Source organism: Cervus elaphus, chromosome 28 (assembly GCF_910594005.1).
Source record: "Cervus elaphus chromosome 28, mCerEla1.1, whole genome shotgun sequence".
NCBI classification, from domain to species: domain Eukaryota; kingdom Metazoa; phylum Chordata; class Mammalia; order Artiodactyla; family Cervidae; genus Cervus; species Cervus elaphus.
Genome location: NC_057842.1, coordinates 24,972,725 through 24,994,417, shown reverse-complemented (window position 1 = coordinate 24,994,417; position 21,693 = coordinate 24,972,725). Strand labels below are relative to the sequence as shown.

At 34.1% G+C, this 21,693-nt stretch overlaps 1 protein-coding gene across 3 annotated transcripts in view; it reads left to right on the top strand.

Moving 5' to 3' along the window:
- The window catches only part of IBTK (inhibitor of Bruton tyrosine kinase), a 90,591-nt gene that overhangs the window by 51,214 nt on the left and 17,684 nt on the right, over positions 1-21,693 (top strand). For 2 of the 3 annotated variants that reach the window (XM_043890536.1, XM_043890535.1), the window contains exons 18-25: positions 446-563; positions 3,348-3,408; positions 9,878-9,999; positions 11,585-11,697; positions 13,559-13,707; positions 15,253-15,416; positions 16,504-16,596; positions 17,138-17,281. In XM_043890536.1, the coding sequence (XP_043746471.1) occupies positions 446-563; positions 3,348-3,408; positions 9,878-9,999; positions 11,585-11,697; positions 13,559-13,707; positions 15,253-15,416; positions 16,504-16,596; positions 17,138-17,281 (964 nt within the window). The remainder of the gene's footprint in view (positions 1-445; positions 564-3,347; positions 3,409-9,877; positions 10,000-11,584; positions 11,698-13,558; positions 13,708-15,252; positions 15,417-16,503; positions 16,597-17,137; positions 17,282-21,693) is intronic. The other variant, XM_043890537.1, reaches the window with a different exon arrangement.

The following is a 21,693-nucleotide window of genomic DNA, read 5'->3' as shown; positions in this document are numbered from 1 at the left end:
TGATTCCTTCACTTTCTGTTAGTCATAAGTATATCTTTTTAGTTTTATAGAAGAGGAAATAACTATTCTGTGACATGTAAATGAAAAGGAGTGTTGTTTATCAGTGAAAGTTAAAAATACTCCAAAAAGTTTAGATGGAAGATTGTCAGTTCTTACGTGTTTACTTTTAGATGACACTGTAATGCACCTTTTCTATTTTCTTTTGCTTAAAATTTTGTGTGTGTTTATTTTTCCTCATAATGAATCATTTAAAATTACTTTGGCATATCGGGTTGGAAAATAAATTCTATATTTGCCCCAGTATAACTTTTTTTTGGCAGGACAGTACTTTCAGTTTTCCTTCTTCTAAATGTTCAAACCTGACAAGTTAAGAAATAAGTATGTTTCATTTGCTATAGTTAAAATGCCTTTCATCTTGTTTTATAGATCTTTTCTTCCTTTGTAGTTACCCTTAAGAATGCTGCTATGCTGCTGGAATTTGCAGCAATGTATAATGCTGAACAATTGAAACTCTCTTGTTTACAGTTTATTGGACTGAATATGGCAGCTTTACTTGAAGCAAGGTAGGTTATTATATACAGACTGTTGCAAAAGCACTTATTTATATATAATAGCTATTATGTTAGTAATTTGGAAGTGAATAACAATAAATCCTAACTTTGTAGAAAAAGTGAAAATGTAAGACATTTAATCATTTCATCAGTATTTGGATGCTTAATATATGCCAGCCATTGCTACAGTACTACAGTGAACAAATGGACAATATCCTTGCCCTCAGTGTTATAGGAGCTTACATTCTGATTGGAAGGTTATGGGACAATATTATCACAAATGTATTTGTATATGTATTCATACCTCTCTGCTTGTTTAGGCTAATTTGTAGCTATGTAGTTGTTACCTGTCTTTTGGAAACTATCTGTTAATACTAATTAAGCCAGCACTTAATTACTTCACATATATTTATGCATATAATTTGTTACTGGTTGATTTCTATTTTCTCTTTGTATTTATTCTCTTTTAAGATGTTCCCTATACTATGTATTGATTCTTTGGTCAAACTTAGTGTGCAGCAGATGGCCTGAAAAATTTAGTTGGTCTGGTTTATTGCAAGCTGGTACATGTGTGCAAGCTTTGATGGTAATGGAATATTCATTATGAAAAATGACACGTTACAAGTTAAACATTATATCCTATGTTATATGCTAATATTTCACGTTATATTGTTGTTTACCTGGATGAAAGGAATTTGATAAATGCTAATGATTTAGGAGTCATAGACATTTTAGAATTAGAAGAATCTTAGGAAATTTAATCCCATTCTTTTCAACTATTTTAGCAGTGGAATTTTTTAATGAAATAAATTTACAGATTCATTTTTTAGTGTAAGGTCAAGATGTTATTACATTTATTCACTATAAAGTCAGTGATAAGAAGATGAGTCTTTTTGGTGAATACAGAAATTTCAGATTAGAGTTTTTGGTGTCAGTTGCATTTTTAAAGTCAGTATCATAATAATTCTGTATTTTGTTTTAATTGTAATAATAGGTAACACTTATTGCCATAAAAGTAGTTATTAATAATAACTAATAGTAGTAATATAATAATAGTTACATAATAATAGTGATAATAATACTACCATGTGCCAGGCAGCATTCTAGAGGTGTTGTATGGATTCTCATAATTTTTATGAAAACCTTATAAGGTAGATTTTTTTTATATCCTCATATGAGGATGAAAAAAACCCATGAAACTTTTTTTGCAAATAATCAAGAAAAACCTTGATTCATATAATTAGAAGTGGTAACAGTTGTTTGATAACTAACCTTTCAAAGTCAGGATGATTTTTAATAAAACTAATTTCAAAACATGTTTGAAATAAAAGTTTTCTACTTTTTTATAAAGGTGAATCACAAAGAGATTCTTAATAATTGACATTTAGGGTCTATTTAGAAGAAATTCTTATGGCCGTTTAATCTTTGTTACTTGGTGCATGCTTTCTAAATACAAATTACTAGTATGGGATGTTAGACAATGTCATTTAAAATGCCTCTGGTATTTTAGTGTCGGAACAAAGGTTTCAGAACAAATTCATTTACTTTTGCTGACATTAGTAATTCTAATCATAGCAATTTTTTTCATTATCGCCAAATTAAGCTCATTTAATATGTCAGATAAGAATCAACCACAGTGTGAAATGAACACCATATCTAAAATATGAAAAATAAAATATGATGTGGAAAATGATGTGTCACACTACTGTTTTTCATTTATTATGTTGTGACAAATTTGTCAGCTGAAGTATTAAGGGTGGCACATGTGCTGTGTTGAATAATTTTACATAAGTAGACTTGCATAAGTTTCATTAAAATAAAGATTTGTTTGTATAAATGTAAACATTTCTAGTAAAATATGTGTTTTTCAGAAGTGTAAATAAATATGCAAATAGATGTTAAGAAAGGAGAGCTGCATGTAAATTGATGTAGCATTACAAGTTAATTATCTTTAAATGCTAAAAAAACGGTATGGTACAGATTTGAATATGCTTGTTGCACATTGTCGTTTAGTTGCTAAGTCATGTCTGACTCTTTGTGATCCCGTGGACTGTAGCCCACCAGGCTCCTCTGTCCGTGGGATTCTCTAGTTAGGAATACTGGAGTGGGTTGCCATTTCCTTCTCCATGTTTCATATTAGTTGTAAAAAAGTTTGAAGTTTACTTTAGAATGAAAACTGATTTAAATTTTTACTGATGCCTCAAAGTATCAGTAAAATTCCTTGAAATCTCTTTGAATTCAGTTGAACTAGTCCAAATGTCATTTTATACATGAAGATCTTAAAACGTAGAGAGATGAAGTGAGTTGCTCAAGATAATGTAGATGATTAGAAACAGTGATAATTCTGGATAGAATTCAGGTACCTGATAGGCCATTGTTCTATCAATATAATACTCTTTTGTAGGATTATAATAAATTATGCTAACTATAATTAATTATATATTACATATGATTATATATTACATATAATTATATATTATAATTATATTAATTATTACTCTTTAAGGATTTTAATTTGTGGAAAATGAAAGTTGAAAATTTATACTTTATTATGATAGAAAATATTTTTCTATTATTTGTAAGAGTTGCTTGAGTTTTATTCAGTATGTTTGTCTGTTTGCTGTGTATTTGAAATATATAATCACACATACTTCCAAAAAGAATTTGTTGCTGCTGATATATTAAAAAATAAATGTTACTTATTCAACTATATAAAATGTCTCTATATATTTGAAAATCTTACCAGGCATTAAATTACTTGAGTCTTAAGATAGAATTTTATAATTTATTTTTTAGATCTCTTGATGTTTTAAGTGATGGTGTTTTGAAGGACCTTTCTGTGTTTTACCGGAAAATGGTAAGGTTTACTTTTTTTTCAGTTACAGTATCAAGTTAAACAGTATATTTGGCCCAACTTCTCAGTAGAACAAATTCCTAATGAATTCTGATTCATTAGGATCTTTTAAAAATGAGGTCATGAGACTTAGGTACCCACTGTACAGGTAAACCTGATAATCAAAATTAAAGATGTCCAATGATAAAATTAATGTCTATTTAAATTCCTTTATAAATGGAATTTATGGAAAGTTTCAGGGTCTTGTTATTTTTCATTTAGCAAAGATCTGGAAATTATAAAAACACGGGCTTTTAGTGGTTTTATTTATTTTTATTGGGGTAATGTTGATTTATAATGCTGTATAGGTTTCATGTGGACGGCATTATATTTCTGTTTCTGTGTACCCTGCAGGTTGCTTCCAACCAAGAATTTAACTTCTGTCTGTCAGCATATGGTTGATCCCTTTTACCTGTTTCACCACCTGCTTTTCCCTTTCATAACCACACTGTGTTCTCTGTACAAAGGGAATTTTGGGGTTTAGTTTACTCATTTATTTTGTTTTTATTTATTAGTGTTTTATATTCCATCTATGAGTGAAATCATGCAATATTTGTCTATCTCCATCTGACTTATTTCACTTAGCGTAATACCCTCATGGTCTATGTTGTTGCAAATGGCAAGATTACATCTTTTTTCATGGTTGAGTAGTATCCCATTGTATGTATATATATGTGTGTGTGTGTGTATTTATATATGCAAATGCATATAACACAGGTTCTTTATTTGTTCATCCCTTGATGGGCACATACAGTGCTTCCATATCTTGGCTATTGTAAATAATGTTGCAGTGAACATAGGGGAGTATGTATCTTTACGAATAAGTGTTTTTGTATTCTTTGGATGAATACCCAGAAGTGCAGTACCTGGCTATAATATGGTAGTCTGTTCTTAATTTTTTTAGGAATCTCCATCCTCTCTTCTCTAGTGACTATACCAATTTAAAATCTCACTAACAGTGTACGAGAGTTCCCTTTTCTCCACATCCTTGCCAACACATTATATTGTGTTGTCATTTTGACCCTAGCTCTCTGATAGGTGTACAGTGATATCTCAGTGTGGTCTTGATTTGCATTTTCCTAATAATTAATGATGCTGAACATCTTTCCATATGCTTGTTGGCCATCTATATGTCTTCTTTGGAAAAATATGTATTCAACTCCTGTCCATTTTTTGATCAGTTTTTTTGTTAAATATATCATTGAGTTCATATATATAAGTTGTTTTTTGATATATCATTTGCAAATCTCTCTTCCCATTTGATGATTTCTTTTGCTCTGTAGAAACTAGTTTGATGTAATCTGATTTATGTTTGTTTTTGTTTTCCTTGACTGAGAAAATAAAAAGATACTGCAAGACTCATATCAAAGTGCATGCCACCTATGTTTTCTTTTTTAGGAGTGTTATGGTTTCAGGTCTTACACTGGAGCCTTTGATCCGCTGTATGAATTAATTTTTGTCTGTGGTGTGATAGTGGTCTAGTTTAATTTGTTTTGCATGTGGCTGTCCAGTTTTCCTAGCACTATTGACTGGAGATTGTCCTTTCTCCATTGTATATTTGCTCCTTTGTTGTAAATTAGTTGTCCATATATGCAAGTGTTTATTTCTGAACTTTAATTCTGTTTGGAGATCGTTGTATTTATTTTTCTGTCAATATCATGCTGTTTTGATTACTGTGGCTTTGTAATATAGTTTGAAATCAGGGTGTGTGATACCTCCAGCTTTGTTCTTTTTAATCAGTGTTGCTTTGACTATTCAGCATCTGTTTTGGTTCCATATAAATTTTAGAATTTTTTGTGAAAAATGTTCTTGGGATTTTGATAGGGATTTCATTGAGTTGGACTGCTTTAGGTAATATGGTAATTTTTCCGTTCCATGAGACTGGAATATCTTTCCGTTTATTTGTATTTTCTTGAATTTCTTCTGATAGTGTCTTAGAGTTTTCAATGTACAGATCTCTCATCTTCCTGTTTAAATCTTTTCTTAGGTGTTTTATTCTTTCGTTGTGATTGTAAATGTGATTGTTTTCTTAATTTCTCTTTTTGATAGCTTATTCTTAGTGTATAGAAATGCAACAGGGTTTTGTATGTTGATTTTGTATCCTTTGCTTTGCTGTATTCATTTGTTATTTCTAACAGATTTTTGGTGGAATGTGTAGTGTATCTGTGTATGTGTAAAATCATGTCATCTGCAAATAGTGACAGTTTTACTTCTTTCTTTCCAATTTAGATGTCTTTTATTTCTTATTGCCTAATTGCTCTGGCCAGCACTTCTAATACTGTGTTGAATAAGAGTGGTGAGTCAGCATCCTTGTCTTATTCCTGATGTTAGAGGATAGCTTTTAGTACTTTGCCATTGAGTATGTTAGTTGTGGATTTTTCATATATTATACCCACTTTATTGAAAATTTTTATCCTAAATGGGTGTTGAATTTTGTCAAATGCTTTTTCTGCATCTATTGAGAAGACCTCGTGATTTTTATGCTTTATTTTGTTAATGTGGTATATATCACATTGATTTGAGGATGTTAACAATTCTTACATCCCTGGTATAAATCCCATTTGATCATGCTGTATAATTCTTTTGATGTATTATTCAATTCAGGTTGCTAATATTTTGAGAATTTTTGTATCTGTTCAGCAGAGATACGGGCATGTGATTTTCTTTCTCTGTGTTGTCTTTGGTTTTGGTATCGGGTGATACTGGCTTTATAAAAGGAGTTAGGAAGCATTCCCTCCTTTTCAGTTCATTGAAAGAGTTTTAAGATAGGTATTAAATCTTTGAATATTTTGTAAAATTCACCAGTGAAGCAGTCTGGTCCTGGATCTATGCTTTTTAGGTGCGTTTTGATTACTGTCTCAATCTCTGTATTCATGATTCATCTATTCAGATTTTCTGTCTCTTCATGGTTCAGCCTTGGAATGTTTTATTATTCTAAGAATTTGTCCATTTCTTCTTGGTTTTCCAATTTTTGTATTCTCTTATACTCTTACATTTCTTGGTATCATTTTTTTCTTTCATTTTTTATTTTATTTATCAGGCCTTCTCTTTTTTCTTTGTCTAGCTAATGATTTGTCAATTTTATTATCTTTTCAAAGAATCAGCTCTTACTTTATCTTTTCTACTGTCCTCTCTTCCTGTTTCCTTCCTTCTACTAGGTCTTTATTTCCTTTGGTCTTCTAGTACCTCTAGGTATAAGTTTTTATTTTTTTGAGGTAAGCCTTTATTGCTACAAACCCTTAGTACTGCTTTTGCTGTTTTTCATAGATTTTGGTATATCATATTTTCATTTGTCCTCTGGTAGGATTTTGTTTCTCCTTTGATTTCTTCAGTAACCCAGTTGTTCCGTAGCATGTTGTTTATTACATATTTGTAGTTTTTCTATCATTCTTGTTCTTAATTCCTATTTTCTTATTGTAATCAGAAAAGATATTTGATAGGATTTTGGGTTTCTTAAATCTGTTGAGACTTTTTTGTGTCCCAACATACAGCTTATCCTTGAGAAAGTTTCATGAGCATTTGAGAAGAATGTATATTCTGCTTCATTTGGATGGAATGTTCTGTTCAAATTTGACCTGTCAAATATATCCAGTCTGATGTTTCAGTTAAGGCCACTGTTTCCTTGTAGACTTTCCTTCTAGATTGATCTATCTGTTGATGTATATGTGAAAATCGCTCAGACGTGTCTGGTTCTTTGTGACCCCATGGACTATACAGTCTGTGGAATTCTCCAGGCCAGAATACTGGAGTGGGTAGCCTTGCCCTTCTCCAGGGGATTTTCCAGGAAGACCAGGGATCGAACCTAGGTCTCCCACATTGCAGGCGGATTCTTTACCAGCTGAGCCACAGGGAAGCCCACTCTTGATGTAAGTGGGTGATAAATACTCCCTACAATTATTTTGTTGCTGTCATTTCTCTCCCTTTGGGTTGATTAATAGTTGTTTTATATATTTTATAGTTCTTAGGTTAGGTACACATACATTAGTAACTTCAATGTCTTCTTGATGAGTTGTCCTCTTTATAACTGTATGCTGACCATTTTTTGTCTGTTACATTTTTCGGCTTGAAGTCTGTCTGGTGTGAGGATGGCTATACCTGCTTCTTTTTTGCTGCCATTTGCTTGGAGTATAGCAGCCCATCTCTTCACTCTGAGCTTGTGTTTCTCCTCACAGCTGAGGTGTGTCTGCAGGAGGTAGCATAGAGTTAGTCTTGTTTTTTGGTGCTTTCACCCAGTCTCTGTCTTCTGATTCACGAATTCAGTCCGTTGCATTTAGGGTGATTATTGATAATGAGGAGTTGGTCCTGACATTTTATGTTTTGTTTTTTGGTTGCTTGACATCTCCGTTGTTTCTTTTTCCTTGTGTTTTTGTCATTTTGGTGTGGAGGTTTCTTTGGTCTTTTTCTCAGTGTTTTCTTTTTTTATGTTTCATATCTCTGCTCTGTAGGATAAAGTTTTGTGGTTGTCCTGAGCTTTGTAAAAAAACAGCTCATAGAAAAAATCTTTTTTCTGCTGGTTACCTTCCTTTACCTGTTCAGTTTTTCTCATCCTCTTTTATGTTTTTGTTTTCTCAAATTATCCCTTTTTATGTTGTGAGTTTGCTACCAAACAGGAATGGCTTATAGTTCTTTTTCTTTTTTTCTCTGTTTAACCTTTATGCTCTACAGTTTCCTGGTTCTGTTTATCATCTTGCTCAAAGTTTTATTTACTTTTGTCTCTATTAAAGTACTGCTTTCAACATGTCTTGTTACGCAGGTCTAATGTTGATGAACTCCCTCAGCTTGTTCGTTGGAGAAAGCCTTTATCTGTCATATTTAAATGATATCTTTCCCAGATAGAATATTCGTGGCTCACAGTTTTTAATCTTTTAATATGCTGAGACTGTCATTTCACTCCCTGCTGGCCTGTAGAGTTTCTGCTGAGACATCTGTTGATAGCCTAGTGAAGGTTTCTTTATAGGCCACTGTCCTTTTTACACTGCCTGCCTTTAAAAATCTTTGCTATTGACTCTTAGCAATCTTATTATTTATTACTTGTCTTGGAAAAGGTCATTTTGTATGAGGTAATTTCATGTACTTGTATATCCAGTTCCTTCCCCAGATTTGGGACTTTCTCAGCTGTTATTTCTTTAAATAAACGCTCTGCTGCCTTCTCCCTCTCTTCTCCTTTTGTGTTACTGATTACCTTAGTGTCATCCTTCCTAAAAGAGATAGGTCTTGAGGAATTTCCTCATTTTTTAATATTTTGTTCCTTCTTTTTCTTATACTTGTATCATTTCAAGATTTCTATCTTTGAGCTTGCTAATTCTTCCATATATTAAGTCTATTTCTATTTCTAATGCATTATTTATGTCATTTGTTAGATTCCTCAGCTCCAGTGTTTGTTTGGTTCTTTTTTTTAGAGTTTCTCTTTGGTAAAGGATTTCTTCTGTTCATTAATTTTATTCCTGAGCTCATTAAACCACCTTTCTGACTTTTCTTGTAGCTCCTTGAGTTAACAGCTGTTTTGAATTATCTTTCAGTTATGTTGAAACACTCTGTGATTCAGTTTGGTTTCTGGAGAGTTATTTTCTTTTTTGTGATACAGTGTTATTGTGGCTGTACACGGTGCTTGATGAGTTATTCCTCTGCAGGTGCATTTGAAGTTGACGATAGGTTGGAAGTTGGAGTCCTTACTCTTGTTTCCCAGTAGGTGGCGTTATAACACAAGGTTTTGGTTTCTTCCCCGAGTTGCGTCCGATTGTATTTTCTAGTTGGCACTTTCCGGCTTCCACTGGCTCAGTGAGAAGTGTGTCAGTGCCTTGCCTGTTCCTTCTGTGCCTCCCTGATCCTTACTGCCTTTCTTCTGCCAGAGCTGCAGTCATCACTGGGATGTGGGGCCCTTCCCCAGCGTCTGGGATTCTTTGAGTGACGGTCTCCTCTGCATGGGGGGAGGAGGAGCGTGAGAGTGGTAGGAGCAGTTTCACAGGTGTCTCTACTGTGTCCGGTGTTGTGTAAGGTTTCTGGGCTCCGCCACTGTGGGAGGTGGGGGTAGAGGGCTGGGGTCCAGGGCCCACTGCCACTGCTACCCGGCGACCTGGGGTTGTGAGCACCAGCACCCCTTTCAGGAGGCTAGAGACGTGTGTACCGCCTTGCCTGCTGCTTCTCGGTTCTCTGAAGCTGTGGACTCAGCTGCCATGGTGAGAGGCCCAGGATTGCAGGCACCGACTCCACTCTTAGTGGTTCTGCCTCCTTCCTCTGTGTGTTCCAGCCTGCACCTTTAGACGTGCAGATGTGTGGAAATCTCTGGCGTCCTCGTGTTGGACAGAAGCACCTTTCTTGAGCTCTGGCTGTTTTACTGGTTGTAGATTGAAGGGGCGAGAGAAAGGTAGGTGATGTAATTCCTCTACACATTTAGTAGAATTTATAAGAAAAAGTAACATCTTTTTTCTTATAGATTCCAGCAATGGAGAGAAGAGTCATTACACCATATCAAGATGGACCAGATATTAGCTATTTGGATGTAGAAGATGGAGATATCTTTTTGAAAGAAGAAGTCAATATGGAACAGAATTACTCGTAAGCTTTAGATTTGGGATTTTTTTTTTTTTTTCCGTTTCTTTTCTCCTTCCCCCATTCCCAATCTTGGACACTGTTGGCACTTTTGTACTGCCACTGAAAGAAAATGTGAAAACGTAGAAAATAGGTATTTATGTCCATTCTTAGCCTTGATATGACTGCATAATTAATATTTGCAGATATAACAAAATTAAGCATAAGCATAAAAGGAATATAGGCTTCCAGTTTAATATGTTGGGTTGAATAAGTACAGTTATCTTAGTACCTTTCCAAACCCTGCAGAGAGCATAGTAAAGAAATGAAAAAGGCATGTTGTGCTAGAGTAGAGAGAACAGGAAAGGAGTGAATGTCAGTCAGGAGATGTTAATGTTTTGGAAGTTAGAAAGTGGTTGTTGAGCAATAGTGACTTAGAACAGAAAAGACAAAACAGAATTCTTGACAGGCTTAAGAATTAGAGGTACTAGGTTTATGAAGACTAGTGTACCTGGTTGGATTTCAAAAAGAGCACTGTTTGAGAATTTTTCTAAAAGCATTGATCTATTCCTGAACCAAGTAAGTGCCTCGCCTCCATCTTGATAGAAGAGAAAAGGTTTGCCTTCTGGGGAGGGTGAACCAAGGGGATTCATCAGCCATTCCTCTGGATCCCCCAGTATATTAGAGAACCCTACTAGTTCAAGAGATACGATCTATAATGCCTGGCATTTGGGAGTCCTCTGATAAAATATCCCAGGTTCTACATAATCTCCCTGTTGACTGTTTGACAAGTCAGGTTTAGAATTTCCAGCCTGTGTTTTAGGCTAGTTTACCAGCTGGTTATAGAATTACTCTCCCTTTACTTGGTAAATGACCTGTTAAAATTTTGGTATGTTCAAGTAATTTACTACATATGAGTGTATATATATGTAAGTGTATAATAATCAATTATGTTGCTCTCTGAAAAGTTCCTCTTGGTTCCAGGAATTTTTTTTAACCTCTTTTCTGGAGTTTGACGGTACCTGTTGGGCTACTTGATATTTATAAATGTCTGACTTGGATGTATGATGTGTTACCACATTAAAAGTGATCATAAAATTAACTCTGACTTAAGTATATTATCCTTTACAAAATAATAGTATTCATAGCTGACCTGTGTTAACTGGGGATAAATCATGTGATGAGATTTATTATTTTTAGATGAGATAAGATACTTGTAGTTGTCATCGATAGTGTTATTTTCCTTTTCCTGGTTAATAATGCTTACAGCATCGCATGAAATGCTTTAAAAATTATCACCAACTATTTCTAGTTCCAGATCATAGGTTATAGTAGCTTGTATGTGAACATGTACAGTATTTTACTTCTCAGAGTATTTCATATATACCACCTTGTTTCTGACTTTCACAGAAATACTAGTTACTGTGTGATAGTATCACATTGAAGTTTAGTGGAACTCTGGGCCACGTAGATAAATGGGACTCTAGAGCATGTGTATTCTTCTGTGTTTTCTGTTTGATCAAGCTGTATTCCATTGCTCAAAATTTCATTGTTCTGTTTTACCTCTAACTTAACTTTTTAAAAATGACTTTTATGTTTGCTTTTTTTCTAGGGAAAGTATGTTCAAGAAGACAAAAACAAAAGCGAAAAAGAAGCCACGTAAACGGTCAGATAGTTCTGGAGGTTATAATCTTTCAGATATTATTCAGAGTCCGCCATCTGCAGGTTAGTGGAACCTGTTTGAGGGTGTATTTTCTGATGTAATCTTTCACGACTCTATTCCTTATCTAATTCACTTAACATGTGTTGAATACCAATACATGCCATTTGCTGGGTCTACAGAACCAGATAATCCTTGTCTTAGGGAGGCCACAGAAAATGGTGTGTGTTGTGGTTAAGTACTCTGATACCTGCTCTGTGAGAACAAGAGAGGCACCCAAAGCAGCCTGAGATCTGTTAGAGGACATGTCTGTTAGAGGACAGCGATAGCTGGGCTGGCTCTTGCAGAGTAAAGAGGTTAGTTAAGAAGAGGAGGCAGGTTGACGTGGTAAGAGAACAGGGCAGTGTTTCAAGCCTAGAGACAGTAGAAAGATTGCACATATCTTATGCACACAGTTCCGCTTGGCTCGGCCATATCAGATCTCTGCCGATAGGAGATGGGTGGGAGAGGGTCAGACTTTGGAAGACATTAATTCATAATACTGTCTAGTGTTACAGTCTACACTCAAATTTCCCTACTTGTCCAAAAATGTTTTTATAGCCTTTTTTGTTTTAATGTAAAAGAAAATCTGATGTCTTACTAAGATTGACATTGCCTTTGCTTATTAATGTCTTTTTAGTGTTTTTACACTAGAGTAGCACCCCCTCACAACGTTTTGTTCTGTTTTCAGAAGTTAAGGCCAGTGGCGGTATAGACTACCCTATATTGTAGATTCATCTGATTAGATCTAAATTAAACTACCTAAATTTTAAGTTTCTTTAGATAAAAATTTGAAGTGTAAACAAATAATGACTGTACAATATGGCTTCAAGGAATAGTAGGTGTATCTGTAGCAGTAAGACAAACTGGTGCAATTTCTATCCACAGTATTTTCTTTCATAGTCAGTCAGCTTTATACAAACAACTTAAGCACAAGTGAAGTATTTGACATGTTTGATAAATAATGTGAAGAATAATTGCTTTAGGTAATATAAAAGATATTTACTACATATCTTGATTCCTATTTTCGGACCTTTACAAGTTTAAAATTCTGTGATTTTTCATTCTGTTACATGAATTACCTCACATCCTTAGAAGGAAGCATAGGTACATTGATGGGAAGGTATTTAAATGGATAGACAATCATGGAACTAGTGATTTTCTAAATACCTAAAAGGTTTATGGAAAAAGCAGACATTTGGTTTGTTTTAAATGATATTGTTAGCACATGTGTTAGAGTCATAGCATTTCAGAGTTGGAAGAGACGTTAGTAGTGAACTAATTTATGCCCCTTCCTTTAAACTTGAAGCAAGGTCAGAAAACTTTTACGTGATTTCAGGTAGTAACAGACAGAAGTAGAATTTATTTTCTTGATTTCCCTTTGGTATTCTTCCTGCTATACTACTCTTTCTGTGGCCAAAGCAAATAATGATTGAAAGGTTAAATTTAATACGGGCCAAAAAAAAAAAAGACCATTCTTGAAGAAATTTTGAGTATGAGGCTAATTTCATCAAGGATGGTTGTGTGACAGCTTAGTTTTTGTGTTGATCCTTAAAGTTAGAAGACATTATTTATTAGATTAATTTATAATTGACTTTTGGGAACATTCCACTAGTAAATAGACTCTTTTTTATAGAAAGAGTAGAGTTTACTTATTTTTGCCTTCCTTTTTTATCTTTATGGGGGAAAATATTCTGAGTCACTTCTTACATTAGATACCAAATAACAATCTTCCTCATAGTTGATATGTAGTTGAAATGAATAAAACTTGTTTTAAAACCTCCATTTCAATTTTTTTACTTCATTAAATTATTTGGTTCTTTAAATGTAATTCATATATGTTTAATGTATATGTGTTTAAATGTTTTAAAACTTTTTATCTTTTAGGATTGTTAAAGTCTGGTAAGACCAATTCTGTGGAGTCTCTTCCAGAACTGTTGACATCGGACTCTGAAGGAAGCTATGCAGGAGTGGGTAGTCCTAGAGATTTACAGTCTCCTGACTTTACAACAGGATTTCATTCAGATAAGTCTGAGGTTTGTCTTTGTTTTTTAATGCACTATTTTCTTCAAATTCTAGTCTGGAGACGGTTTAGTCTTTCATTGTTTTTACTCTAAAGTGAAAGTTGCTCAGTTGTGTCTGACTCTGCGACCCCATGGACTATACAGTGGAATTCTGCAGGCCAGAATACTGGAGTGGGTAACTTTTCCCTTCTCCAGCGGATCTTCCTGACCCGGAATTGAACCGGTGTCTCCTGCATTGCCAGCAGATTCTTTACCAGCTGAGCTACTAAGAACCCAGCATTTTTTTACTGGGCTTTTTTACAAGTGTTTTACTCTAAAACACTCCTCTAACTGGTTTATAAAATATATATATATATATATATATATGAAACTAGTGACAATACATGTAATATTCATTTTCTCAAATTTGCCTAATGTTTCTACTCTTAAAGATTTTAATGGCACTGTTGAGCTGTTTATGATGTTATATTTCTAATCTTTCTACATTAAATATAATATTGATATAAAGTATAGCAATACTGTATAGGCAGTTGAAATATATGTGTATGTGTAGTTGCTCAGTCGTGTCTGACTCTTTGCAACCCCATAGACTGTAGCCTACCAGGCTCCTTTGTTCACAGAATTTTCCAGGCGAGAATACTGGAGTGGATTGCCATTTCCTACTCCAGAGATCTTCCTGAAGCAGGAGTGGAACCCATGTCTCTTGTGTCTCCTGCATTGGAGACAAGATTCCTTACCAGTGGCACCACCTGTATATTCATGGCTGGATTACTTGAAATTTATTTTTTGGAATGTCAGTTAATACCAGCTAAAAACCAAGGAAAATGATTTTGAAAATGAGCTGAATTGCAAAATCTGTTTAATATCTTTCCTTCATGGTAATAATTAGAACAATGCAATCTGAAATGGAGTTCTTCTCCTAGTCTAGCATAATTGACACCAAGCTGCTGAATTCCTAGTCTAGTGAACTCTGGGGAGGCCATATTTTAGACATCTCTTAACATTTTATTCCATAGTTGTTAATCTACAGGGAATGAAAACATCTAACTTACCAGATATAATCTTTTTCTAACCTCTCTGCATTCACAAAACATATCAGAATATCTAGAAATTTGTGAGACCTCAGAAAATGTACCCTTTATTAAAGAGTCTCAGGCCTCAAGGACTGATACAAAACAAAATTTTATTAAAATTTTTTATGTAGAGTAGTAGTTTGGGGGCAATTCATATTACACTAAGGTTGGCCTGGAAGACATTTGAGGTTTAAAGGAAGGTTGAAGTGCCTTTCTAGCAGTAGTAGAAGAATCTATAGCAATAGTTGTAGCATCCCTTTTGAAGTGACAATATTATTTGGCTTTCATTTTATTCAGAGTCCTTTAAGTATATTCAGAGTGAATTGTGTGACATTTAAAAGTGCTAGATGATTATTGTCATAAAATTTTATTCTTTAATACAGTTTAACCAGTATCTACTGAGTACCAACTGTGTGTAAACTGCTGTGCTAGGGGTGCCTATTACTACTCAACTAAAAAAAAAATTTTTTTTTTTTACCTCCAGGGGAAAATTAAATCATATGTTAATGGTACACCTCCTACATACTTTAGAGAAGACTTAAAACCATGGGAAAAATCACCAGTACTTAAAATAACTGCTCCACAGCCCATTCCCAGTAACAGAATTGATACTACAAGCTCTTCCAGTTGGGTTTCTGGCTCTTTCAGGTAGGATTTCTATTTTGTTCTGTACTATACTTGTTAGTTGGCAAAAATATCATTCATTCTTAGTCAAATGAAAATTGTTAATGGAGCACATTTAAAACCATTAATATAAATTTCTAACATAGAGGAAAGTATCTAATTGCATACAGATTACCAGCTAAAGTGCATACAAATTACTAACCAGCTAAAATAGGCTCTTTTTTCCAGACAAAATATAGTTGCCTTTGTAGTGTCATTAGTGAATACTAGTAAATTCTCTGTAACAAACACATACATGCACGCAGTGACTTGATATCACCATTTTTTTTTTTTTTAACGAATAGTGTATATTAGTAAAAACACCCACTCAGGAAGACCATTTTGTCTCTTATAGGCTTCCTTTATCTTTTCTTTAGCACATTAAAGGGTATTTAAGATCTCATAAAATGTGTTGTTGTTCACAGTTATTGTCAGAAGATATTCATTTAGTTATACTGTTATACTGTAGTTTTACCTTACCTATATATTCTGTCCATTATTTTATTTAGAAAATCCAGTTTTTAAAACTGAAGGAGTAAATATAATTAAAATACAGTATTTTTTTCAAAATGCTTATTGAGGTTGTTCTTCATCTTTTATTACCTAGTATGGTTTATTATAGGCTAAAACTGTTAATTGCCTTACTAGTTATCATTTGGACCATTTGTGTAAATATTTTGAAATATGCTCTATTGCACAGTTGGAATAAAGATTATGATGTCCTGGTATATGATGGTTCATGATCTAAAGATAGTCAGAAAGTAGTTTCAAAATTTTCTGCCTACGTAAACATACTTGTGGGAACACTTGGAAGCATCTTCTAATCATTAATGTTAGACTGCTTTATTAAACATGTATCACTTAACATTTTACCTTAGATACATTTTAATTATTATTTATGTATGTATATATAAAAGGAGCTTTCATTTATCCTTTTTGAAGTTGACCACAGCTGACAAAATGGACCTAAATTGTCCTCTCATTAATGATGTTATATATAACTTACAGTTTCAGTAATATTTGGGTAGAAAGTAATGAATGGGTTGTAAAGTAGCTTTTATATGTCTTTTAGTCCTGTCAGCCCTCCTGTCGTGGATCTCAGAACCATCATGCAAATTGAAGAAAGTAGACAAAAATGTGGAACTACACCAAAGACAAATTTGGGGTTGGTTACAAAATCATAAAAAGGAAAGAACATGTTGTATTATAGTTTTGCCCTAAGGAATTAGAAAGACCTACTGGACCTTTCCTATTATTTTTCTGCATTTGATGTTAAAGTTAGTTCTAAGCTCTTTTCTATTGATAGGTAATTTAGCCTCCATAACATTATCTCTTAAGTACATGCTAAAGATTGAGTTGGGTTGATAGTCCAGATCTTGTGGAATACAATTATATGCCAGAAATTGGCCTCTAAAATAATCCTTATAGGCTATTTCTGATACAAGTGTGATGAACGCTATTATAAAGGCTCATTGTAGCTATTACTTTATCCTTGGTAGTATAAACTGATTATATATATATATATATATATGGTCACTGCTGAAACTTGTGGTCATTTTGATCTAGTAATAGTAAAATTTCATCAACTAAACACAAAGCAATATAATTACCTGTAATCTTAAGCAGAAATTTCTAGCAAAATTATTTCTTATGGAATTAAACTTTCTCAGAAGCAGTAAAACTGATTGGTTTAATTTAATTTCTAGAAAAATGATTTCTCATGGAGTTAAACTTTCTCAGAAGCAACGAAAAATGATTGCAATGACTACCAAAGATAATAATTCAGGAATGAATAACATGGAAACAGCTTTAAGTGCTCCTTCAAAAAGCCCCAAGCCAGCAAATGCATGGTATGCTCTAATTTTTATTAAAATAAGCTTTGTACATTAGCTTTTAAGGTGATTCTTGGCTTTGGTTTTTTTTTTCCTCCTGTTTTTTCAAATATTTTGTTCCCCCTTAGCTTTTATGTTATGAATCAGACCTTGGGAAATCCTTTAGTTTTTTGTTTGTTTTGACAAGTATATCATGATTTTCAAACTTTTTCATATGTGTAGATAAAATTCCTTCTTGGTATTTTAATTAATGTTTATTGCTAAAGTAGTTTGAGAGCATTATTTTTTCTTTTTTTTTAATAAAAAATAATATATATCATGGAGAAGTTTGATAAAAGTAAATCTCTTTTAGCACCCTAATTTCTTTGCACATTCCCCGTATGTATCATGAAAATCTCTGTTATCATAGCTTGTCATTGTCACTTTTAAGCAGGACTATTTACTTAACAATATGTTATATAGTTTTCTCCGTTATAATTTAACCATAAATGCAGCATTAGCAGGAATCATTTCCAAAGAGTTCACATGGCAATTTTGAGATATGTTAAAAGATTGTACTTCCTGCTTCCCTTCCATCCTCCTTTTTTGGTAACTAATATCATAATAGACTTTGTAAAAAATTTTTATTTATTTTTGGCTGCACTGGGTCCTCATTGGTCTGCATGGGCTTTCTCTGGTTGTGGCGTGTGGGCTCAGTGGTTGTGGCGTGCAGACTGTAGGGTATGCAGGCTTCAGTAGTCGTGGCACTTAGGCCCAGATGCTCTGTGGCATGTGGAATCTTCCTGGACCAGGGATTGAATCTGTGTCCCCTGCATTGGTAGGCATATCCCCAGCCTCCATACCACCAGGCAAGTCCACTAATAGAATATATGGAAACCAATTTTAGAGGAAAAATACATGGATATATGAAGGGCAGGAAAAAACCCTATTGCTGTCACAAGCATAGAAGAGGGTACTTGAGATTACCCTTGATTGGGGCGGGGGGGGTGGGCATGGGGAGATCCTTTCATTGCTTCTAATGCCACTTTTTTTCTATTTGTAAGAAGGAATATTTTTTTCCCAATTAAAATGCAAATTATTTTGAAGAGAGTATCAACTCATTTTATTTTGATTGCTATCAGGAAGACTAAATGTCAGAACCACTAGTAAATCTAAAACTTGATCACAGAAAAAAAAAGATGAGAAAACCCAATTTAAAAAGAAAAGAGTAAAACTTGAGGGAATGGGTTTAGTAGAATGTTTCAATTCATTGGTATTTGTTGTGTAGCTTCTACATGCAAGGCATGTTCTAGTTTCTGATAAGGCAATATACAAAAGTAATTTGATCACTGCCTCTGTTAGGTTTATGGAGTAGCTGTTAAAATAGAGTTAATGTTTTTCCTAAACAAAAGCATGGAAAAGACCAAAAAAAAAAATTCTTAAATTAGTTCTCAAGATACTAAATATATTGCGATTTGAGCCAGTTAACTAAGCACATGAGGAAGCTTTCTGCTGTCATGTCAGTCGTGTCCGACTCTGCGACCCCATGGACCGAAGCCCACCAAGGCTCCTCTGTCCATGGGATTCTCCAGGCAAGAATACTGGAATGGGTTGCCATTCCCTTTCCAGGGGATCTTCCCTACCCAGGGATCAAACCTGTGTCTCCTATGTTTCCTGCATTGGCAGGCAGGTTCTTTACAACTAGTGCCACCTGGGAAGCCTGAGGAGAAGCTTTGGGCTTAGTAAATACAATTTCAGCCATGTCATCAACCAGTTTCCTTATTTAAAAACAAAAAGTAAATGAGCAAAAGGAGGAACAAAACAATGATTACTCAAGTTGGGAAATCCAACTAATAGACTTAATCCAACTCTTGGTTTCAAATCTATTTCAAACACTGGAGTTCATTCCAACCCCAATAAAAAAAATTCTCTTTTGACTGGTTAAGATTTACAACAGAACCATCGTATGATTCTGGTTCCTTTTTTATGCCTTTATTTTTCCCGGGAATAACTAATTCCCCTACTGGGAAATATCCCAGCTAACTTATGACTTTTGTTTTTTATTGGAACCATTTTCATTTAGAACTCTGAGTTCTCTAGCTTGAACTAGGCCTTTTTCAGGCACGCTTAATACTGTGATCTTGAGGTTTCTCTTAATTGTCATCCTGGGGATTTCCTTTGCTTCTCTCCAGTGTTCGATCCCCAGTTTCCTAGAGGCTGTGTTTTTTGCTTTCTTGGTTTATTCTTTGATTTGAGGTAGCACACTCCACATCAAAACCAGTAGTTTTCTGATGAAGAATGTACAGGACGCACATTTTTGGAGCTCTTATAACTTTGAAAATGTTTTTATTCTCGCCACCCTTGACTGAATGGGAACAGAATTCTGAGTTGGAAATCATTTGTAGAGTTCCTTTTTCTTATTTCTACTGGGAAGTCTAATGCCATTCCAACTCCTAACTCTTCACATGTTACCAGTTTCTTTTCCTCCCCCCTTTTTCTCTCTAGTGTTCTTAAATTTCATAGTGAAGTGCCTTGATGTGGATTCTTTTCTGATACGTTATACTGGCTACTTGGTGGGCTCTCTTATTAATTGTGAAAAGCATGTCTAGGAACATCCAAGTCTAGGAACAGCTTATATACTATTTGATACTTTCTTCCTTACTATTTTCTCTAGAAATCATATTAGAAAAAAAAGGAATAGATTTGTTTTTCTGAGGATATCTCTTGTAAATGTTGGTCTAGATAAAGTTGGTAGAATTTAAAGTTTGCTCAGCTTTGAAAAAAGTAGAAAATTAATAAGAAATTAGCATTTTAATTTGATTTGATTTACAGATTGTATGTATGGAATATATTCATTGCTATAGTGATTTTTTCAATTACTTCTCAAAGGGACATGTTCATCTCCTGATAAATCATCTAATGTGATTTTTCTTAACTATTAAAGGATGTTTTTATTCTGTTTTTATCTTAATAACGGGCTTCCCTGGTGATTCAGCAGTAAAGAATCCACCTCTAGTATAGGAGGTGTGGTTTTGACCCCTGGGTTGGGAAAACCCCTGGAGAAGGAAACTGCAACCCACTCCAGTATTCTTGCCTGGGAAATCCCAAGAACAGAGGAGCTTGGTGGGCTACATACAGTCCATGGGGTTGTAAAAGAGTCAGATACAACTTAGCAACTAAACATCAACTTCTTAATAAGGTTAATGTGCAATTCTTTAGCAAATCACAAATTAGCCCTTTAAGTCTACTTCTGGTTGTGATGGGGAATTTACTTAGTTTGTTCACCCATTCCTTCACTTAGTCTGTATGATGACTTCTAGTATGCAACAGTACTCCTGCTGCATGCAGTTAGGTGTGACAATGTTAAATGGAGAAATAACTGGTTTTTGCATTACAATGAAATTCTAACCAGTTGACTTTTAAATCTGTTGTGAAAATACCAAGTGTATATGGGAGTTGATCACTTTTCATTATCCTTTATTTTACTTGGAGAAATAAAACTGCATTTCTCACCAGCCATCTTGAGTGGAAGAATGCATGATCTTTGTGGCCTGGCTGTATGAATGTAACTTCTTCCAAATTCCATTTTGAGCTAACCTATAAACTAAGTTCAGTTCTTTAATTTTTTAGCTAGAAATTTTACTCATTAAAGCACAATTTTTAGAGCTTCCTTAGTTGAGAAAAAAATGTTGATTAATTTTTTATGTGGCTACAAATGTCTACAAATGCTTCTTAAGTTTCTCTGGCTGCTAAAATGGAAAAGAGCCAGAGCCTTTGAGTTAGGAAAGTAAAATTGTGGGAAATCAGACATCAGACACTGTTTCAAATTATGGCATGATCAGTGGAAAGAGTAATAGAATTCATTTAAAGAAGTCTGTATAAGACGATTTATAAGTAGCCACTATGCATGATTAATAAACGTGAATATAAGATATCTTGTAAGTAAGCATTGTTACCTATATTGATTCTTAAGGATATATTATAAATAGCTATGAAAGAAATAATTTTTTTTAGGGTGTACACTATTTACCACGTCTAGAAGTTTGCAGATTACCAAAGTTTGGTAATTTGACATCTTGTGGTTTTTATACAGATGATTGTGAAGTTTCTGTATTTAGAGACATGAATTACTTACAAAAGACATTCATCAGATTTTTTTGGGCAGAGTATTTGCCAGCAGTGTTCCTAGTGACTAATGATACTACAAAGTACTTTATAGCACAGTTGTGTTGTTTGCCGGTAGAAACTTTCAGGTATGTGTATTTTTGGGAAGAGAAGGGAGTTGGTAAGGAAATGGGGCGTGGTTCTTTGTGTTTAATTTTTTAATGTTCTGCACATGTATGTGCTTTGGAGAAAATTTTGTGATAAAGTCAGTCAGGTAAGTTCCTTTTGAAGAAATATCTTTAATGTAAATGCCTTGGTAGGTCATATTTCTGATAAATCTGTAAAGA